The sequence below is a fragment of the Brachycentrus maculatus genome, unplaced genomic scaffold, assembly GCF_059751285.1.
Source record: "Brachycentrus maculatus isolate JH-2025_06_01 unplaced genomic scaffold, ASM5975128v1 h1tg000026l, whole genome shotgun sequence".
Classification (NCBI taxonomy): Eukaryota; Metazoa; Arthropoda; class Insecta; order Trichoptera; family Brachycentridae; genus Brachycentrus; species Brachycentrus maculatus.
Genome location: NW_028280780.1, coordinates 1,344,907 through 1,352,367, shown reverse-complemented (window position 1 = coordinate 1,352,367; position 7,461 = coordinate 1,344,907). Strand labels below are relative to the sequence as shown.

The following is a 7,461-nucleotide window of genomic DNA, read 5'->3' as shown; positions in this document are numbered from 1 at the left end:
TAATATTGCTCTTTTAATAGTATAAACCCCACAATGTTAGTGTTAAAACACATATGTACAGGTCACATGGGGGGGTTGTCGTATATAACACATTTATCAAAAGGGATATAAATAACTGCTACATCAAACATTAGCTCATTCATATTATAAATACTTTTACACGTATTCTACTATTATCTGAAATTAATAGTACAATGGGGTCTTTTAACAAAGAGACCTTGTTATTTTAAGACAAGAAATTCAAATATTACACAAATTTCTTTCAATGAATAGCTCCTAGAATGTAAGATTAGAGTTTTTTCCATTTCAAAATACTATCTGTATTTTGAACTATGGTTAAAAATTTGTGATTTTTAAACAAGCATATTTTTTAATGCAATTTAGAAGTCTCATACCTACTAGTGCGGTGCGTTTTGTAAGGGATGTAAGCAGAACCTACTCTAGTTTTGTAGAAAAGAAATATGTAACATATAAACCGTTAGCACTTACTATTTTGTAATTTTTTAAAAATAAATTACGTAAATTAGTAAATCGATTCACAAAATAAATTAAAAAGGTGTCTAACATTAGTTCTGTATTGGAACATGTGGAGCCAAAGTCGACATGAGAGTTGGCGTAATAAATACAGTCTTGAGCCACACTCTACATACGAGTGCTAAGGGTTAATACTTATGTGTATTATTTATACTTTTTAACTTTTGTCTTGGCAAAGTATAAATTGGCATAGTGGTGGTATCAAATTAAAAACAAAGAAGTGTTTTTTTTTAAATGCTGATGAAAGTGCATAGTTTTTGGGTTATTACAGCATAATATTAAGAAAATGGTGCGTATCATTATTTCACAGCTTACAACTTACAACTTTTCAGAGGGATTACGGATGTATTTTGAATCTACAAGAAAAGGTTAGTACATAGACCATGTTAAATGTAAAAACTTTTGGCTTTTGTCGAACATACAATTTATTTCCAATGTCAATATAATTTTTGAGAAAAAGACCCCATCGTCGGGAAGTTATGTACAAAGAACAGTTAATTCATAAATTCGCATACATCTAACACATTCTTACGCGTAGTTAAACATGTATTACTATTTCCTACTGAAAATTATTGAGTGGGTATGCGTAATTGCTTTTAAGTATTTTTTTTATTTTGTATAAATTAGTAAAGAAAGGCAATCAGCCTTTGCGAGTAAAAAAATCTAAAAATTCAACTACACATTAAATTAAATACTAGTGATGTTCAATATCAACATACATCGACATGTCTGACGAATGTCAGATCTTCAGAAAACCGGGATACATGAGTTGTTGATCCTACAATTTTAACGATCATTAGTACTTTCAAGTGATAGAGACATCTATTTATTTACGTCACTCTTTGAATACAAAAACTCTGTATTCTATTTTTTAACTCAATCTATAAAACACAGTTGTACATTCTACATATTGACTAAACAAACGTTGCTACATTATTTTTGTCAAAAAAAAGGTGTAGAATACATCAACTCACCTATAAAGTAATAATTCTGTTGATCTGACTCAATTTTCTAGACATGTCGACAATTTAAATAAATGTGCAAATTGTCTATAGAAAAGTTATAGTAATTCAATAATTTTTGGTTGCAAAAAAGCATTCACCGAAGAAGACTTTTCGACATGTAAATTATTTATTAAAAATTTCAAATTTCAAAAAGTTCATCCGATTTACTGGTAAATTTGACAAAAATTACAATTTAGGCCAACAATATAAAATCAATATTTTTAATGATCATTTTAACTATCAAACGAGTAGTTTTTTAATGCGAAAATTCCATTGTAATAAAGTAAGATTCGTACGACATTAGGATAACATTATATAATACAAACATGAGGAAAAACGAGGAACAAAATAGCATACAAACATGCTTACAGTACAATATTCAAATAACACGACATATACTTTAAATATTTTTTTACATAGTGAGAAAACAGTTATTTAGAAATTGCAAAAAATCGTTGTAATTAAATAAATAACTACACATTGCGGTAATTTTACGACTCACAAAAAGATGCGATAATTCTATTAAGTAAAATTTGAAGAGGCATTGAAATGCGATGATGCATCGTGTACGATAATATCGAAAATTTTGAGGTGGTTAAGCTCGAAAAATTGTTGAATATCAAAATATTTTGTGCAATGATCTAGGTTAACTGTTCCTACTGCTCTTTTCTGAGTGCTCCGCGGGCTTTCCAAGCGTTGACTAAATTCCACGCAAAGCACATGGAGAAGCTGTGGACTTGAGAGGCCAGAAGGACAAATCCCATCCAAAGCAGCCCGTAAGGATAGCCCTGAAAATAAAGTTGTTCAATTAATAAATTGGAAATAAAACATGTAAGCCCATTGTTTGCGGGAAACATTTGCAAGCGTATTTTACAATCTTTTCTTTTCTAGGTCTGGCTCCTACAACAATGTAAATGAGTGAGAAAAAACATATTAGGAAATAATAAAAACATTTGTGAATTTGGTCTATTAACACATTGTTGGCGGGAAATGCTTAAAACCGTCTTTAACATACTGTCAGTAGAGAGCGGAAGACGCTTAAAAGTGTTCTATTTGCTTAATTTTGGTAGAGCGCGAGAGATGCCAAAAAAACATTGTACAGATCGAAATTGGGTTTGCGGTTACTTGTGATTAGTATGTTGAGGGCCGGGCGGCAGACTGTCTGAGTATAATTAGGGTCAGCTTTGATGAAAAACTACCTAACAACAATGTGTTAAGAGAAACTCCCCCCATATCCTTCTTTTAACCTTTATCTGCACCCAATGGTGCAAAGCATTATATTGACGCAACGTTATGTTGATCATTACTTACATGAAGACAAGGTGATCAATCCTGCACTTCAGGTACTACCAATTAAATATTTATGTAAAAAAAATTAATGACTCTCCTGGGTATTGAACCCGGGGCTTCTAGCATGGTAGCTAAGTGTGCTACCCATGACACCGTAGAGGCAGACCCATATTAAGGAATTTAAAAGTACTGTTTTTCAATGGGTACTTTTATTAATCAAAGTAAGTTTATCAATTAGTGGTTTGTGACTTTAACTACTGAAAAACTACTTTAAAAGATGAACGCGTACCAAATACCATGATTTAATGAAAACGACAATTGTAAAGGGAGGACTTTAATAAAAATGGGTACTTTATTAGAAAAATTATATAACAAACCTGCCACATCTGGATAGAATCTTCATCTGAGCCATCCTCTTCCGAGGAATCGTCTACATCGCTGTAGTCTCCGGTTAGGTAGCGCCAGCAGTCGGAAGAATAATAAAACAAGCAAAACAAGATGGGGAGGTATCCGAACAGAATTATTCCCAGAAGGTACTGCTTCATTGTGGTAACTCTATTGCGTTTGATGGCTGCCAGCCCCAAGTACGAGGACAGTAGCGATAGACACCAAATGTATTCCCATAATAACGGCTGAAATTGTGCAAAACATACATTTTACTAAACAAATAAAATATTAAATGTAATTGGAAAAAGGAGCAGAGGAAGACCGAGAAAAATATGGCACAATCAGGTATGCCAAATACTTGAAAGTGGTCAGATTAGGAGTCGTAACAATCGGCGGGTATGTATGAGGAGATGCATGAACGTGGAAGAGGCGAAGAATGTTTGCAAAGACAGAGTGGTGTGGCGTTCTATTCTCTCTGCCTACCCCTGCGGGGGAAGCGACGTGATGGTTAGTTAGTTAGTTAGTTATAAAAAATTAGCAAGTTCCCATTTAGGCTAGTTTCCCATTTTATTTATCAACACATTTTGTGCGAGAAGGGTTTCTGTACCCGCGCGGATGACTGGTGCTTATCTGCGCGGTGGGTAGTTTTGCAATTTACTCTAGCTGCACTTTAAAGGCAGGTAAGGTATTTCTACTTGATTTTGTTTGTATGAGTATTTTAGCGCTTGAAGACATTCCAAACTATGCACACATCTACTTAAAGATATGATAACACATCATTCATTTTACATACACACAAACCCTTGTGATGCTCTCTGCGTAAGAAGGTGATCAATTATTAAAGCCAATAAATCAGTGAAAAAAATTCCGTTGACAATGACATTTTTCATTTTAGAGCCATCTTTTTTACATATCGCTCACTCCTTTCAACAACGTCATAAATAAAAAATCGCCGATTTTCAGTTGTGCATGTTTTCGGAATGCCCAAAAAAAGTACTATATACCAGCAAAAGCGGCATATTTTTAACTTAAAATTTACCCGCTAAAGGGCAGAAAGTGTTGTTTTTGCATTTTGAAAAAAAGGTATTGTTTAATTAATTTTTCATAATATACGAAATATTTTTCAAATGGAGAAAAAACATTCAGGTTTTACCTAAAAAGATATGTTGTACAGTAAAAAGTTCAATAAGTGGCTTGTTATTTATTTTGAATACATATCATTATAATTTTAAACTTTAAAAACGATCTCCTGAAAAATCAAGTTCTTTGATATATGACGTTGAAAGGAGTTAGCGATATGTGATTATTCTTTGATGGGTGAGCAGAAAGGTGACACTTCTCGAATGCATTTCTCATACATAGTTTGTTCATTGTACTTGTAATGTAGTATATATAGGCATTTATTTTTATGACTTTTTTTAAAAGGAATAACGAACAAAACTTCCACTTTGAAGAGGTTTGTCTGCAGGTAAGAAAGTAAGGATAAGGAAGGCAAACGTGAAAAATATATCACAAACACTCAGACCAATCAAAAATAAATCTTTCTTGAATTTATTTTGCAATCGGCAGGAATCGAACCCGCAACGCCAGTTTCGCAGTCGAGCGTCTACCTAACTACGCCATGGCGCCTGTCATAAACATAATATCTGCTTTCTTCTGATAATGATATCTGCCTTCTTCTCGCACTCTATTATCCGTACATGAAAGAATGAGAAGACAAAAGTTCGTAAGCGATCTGATACGTAATATACTACGACTTGTCTCGAAAATCGGTATTGAAGAAATTAAATATAGGTATTTTTTTTTTAATGTAGTTTCGGTTTACATTTGGTACTTTTGCTAGTTTTTACCTGCTGAACGTACCAGTGAGTATGCCGCAAAGCCCGCAAAAAATGTGATAAGATAAATATATACCAAACTCAAAATTTTTGAATCCATCACCCCCATTACCTGACTATAGTGATGTATATCACTAAAGTGACCACTAAACCAAACATATCATATATTATCACTACCAAGACAACTGATGAACATAAAACTGTTATTGATTCAATGACAATGAAAACATTCAAAATTATTTGTGACAATATGAGCGATTTAAAAAATAAATAGATATATAAAAAATCACTTTAAAAACTGGGTCAGTTATACCAGTTCATATGTGCAATCTGTTTCCATTATCCATAAAGTCATCAACCACTGCATGCTGGTTTCTTTTCTTCAAAAACAAAGAACTAAAAATATCGGGGTATGTTATTTTTAATAAAAGATTGGATAACTTTTAATAAGTATATGTTAATTTATTAAATAAATAAAAAAATTACATGAAATTTTTCGTTCTATTTTTGTGCAAAAAAAAAACAGCATCAAGTGGATAAAAAACATATTGAGAAATATGATATGTTAAGTATAATATGTTCTATTAGAGAAGTAACTTGTTTTAGGTATCTTAAATTGGGATGAAACATCTATCGTTTTTTATACTTACTCTATCTGCTATCTGACTTTTTCTTTTGTGTTTTACTTTTTTTCTTCATAAATTTCATTATTTTTATTTGAACTTATTTTTTTTAACTATGTCTTTTAACCATGCCCATGTATTTGCAATTGGCCTTCGGCTTTTAATAAATAAACAAATAATTTGTATTGTGAATCACGTCAGTTAAACACAATAAATGTACATAAAATATAAATATATTAGCTTGAAACATAATTAGCATTTAAAATATAATTTATATTTTATGAGAGGATTTAAGGTTTTCAAATATATTACAGGTTTTAATTGAACATGCCAATCAATTGCTTAATGTAACCATTCAATACATGATTCATATATCATATTTAGTTCTATCACTAAGGGATCTACAAAATATAAAAATATTCAATTTCACATACATAAAAATACTATATTTTATTATTTACAGATATATAGGTAGATGAATGAAATATCTAGAACTAGTCAGGAGTATTTTTTGAAAAAAACTATTATTTAAAATTATCATAGATCTATTTTGATTTCAATAACAGCTGCTTCACTTTGTAAGGGTATTAAACAGATTCAATTGAAATTAAAGGGTTGAAAAAATCTTTTTTTTCAATTATAATTTTTATTTTGTTATTAGAATGCCAACTGGTATAAACGAGGAAAGGAAAAAATGTCTTGCCAAAAAAATATATGGAATACAATGAATATACTATTTTGTCATGTCAGTTGTTGATAAGGGGTAATGTCAAAAAAACTTAAAAGTAATAAATAAAATAATATTATAAACTGTCTGTTTACCTGGGGAATTTGTAGCTCTTCAATTTCTAACACAAATATATCTAATCTGTCTAGAATATCTGCAGATAGTTTGGCAAGCATAACAAAAAACAGAAGGTGGTGAAAAAATATGCAATATTTTAGTCTGGACTTGTTGAGTGCACTGAAACAAATCACATTTCCTCATTACTTCTACATAATGTATAAATATGCCTAATGTCAAAAAAGAAAAAGCTGATAATAAAATAAGCCATGGTTTCTATGAGGTAAGACTAAATTAATTTTTCAAGTTTTCCGAGCACCTTGTATTCATGACAACTGTCAAACACGTTTACAAAAATCCATATTTCATGTCTGGTACCAGATGATTTAATATCTTACCTGACTTGATACTGGGCTGCTACTCTCTGACGGTGCTCAAAATCGGCGCCGTCCGTTCCGACAATCATCGGCCCGCCTCGTGACGCCATTTTTTCGTATTATTTAACTTATAAACCGTAAAGGCATTCGCACATTTAAAACTATTTTAAAACACAGCCCAGCTTTAGCTACATAATTATTATTCGACGTACGCCAACGACACCCTTCAAGATCGAGTGGCTGTAACTTTTTTCGGCTGAAGTCTCGTACAGTTCTATTCTCTGATTGGCTGCTGAATTATTTTATAGCCAATCAGAAAAGAGAACCAGGCAGAGGAAACCAAATGTCAAAATATTATTTTACTCAATATTTATTATTTTGGCCATAAATTTATGGAAAATAACACATATTAATTGTTCAAATATTATTTAAATAAAAACTTTATAGTTATCTTCGTTAATTCAGAAAAACACAGAATTAAAGCTTTTCGAATTAAATCATTAGATTATTTAAAAACAGTCCTTATTCTTCTTAACAGTAAGAATTATTTTGGTAAACAGTTTTAAACGTCAAAATTATACGGAAAGGTAGGTACTAGGATTTTTCAATGAGTATGCATACATC

At 31.5% G+C, this 7,461-nt stretch overlaps 1 protein-coding gene across 1 annotated transcript; it reads right to left on the bottom strand.

The window, feature by feature from the left end:
- Window positions 1–941: 941 nt before the first annotated feature.
- Window positions 942–7,055, bottom strand: jagn (jagunal). The gene is made up of 4 exons (XM_088269872.1): window positions 6,859–7,055; window positions 6,499–6,640; window positions 3,206–3,460; window positions 942–2,326 (listed from the first exon to the last, which is right to left on the bottom strand). Exons 1-4 carry the CDS (start codon window positions 6,945–6,947, stop codon window positions 2,195–2,197), a joined length of 618 nt encoding a protein of 205 aa, XP_088125998.1. The 5' UTR covers window positions 6,948–7,055; the 3' UTR covers window positions 942–2,194.
- Window positions 7,056–7,461: the final 406 nt, after the last annotated feature.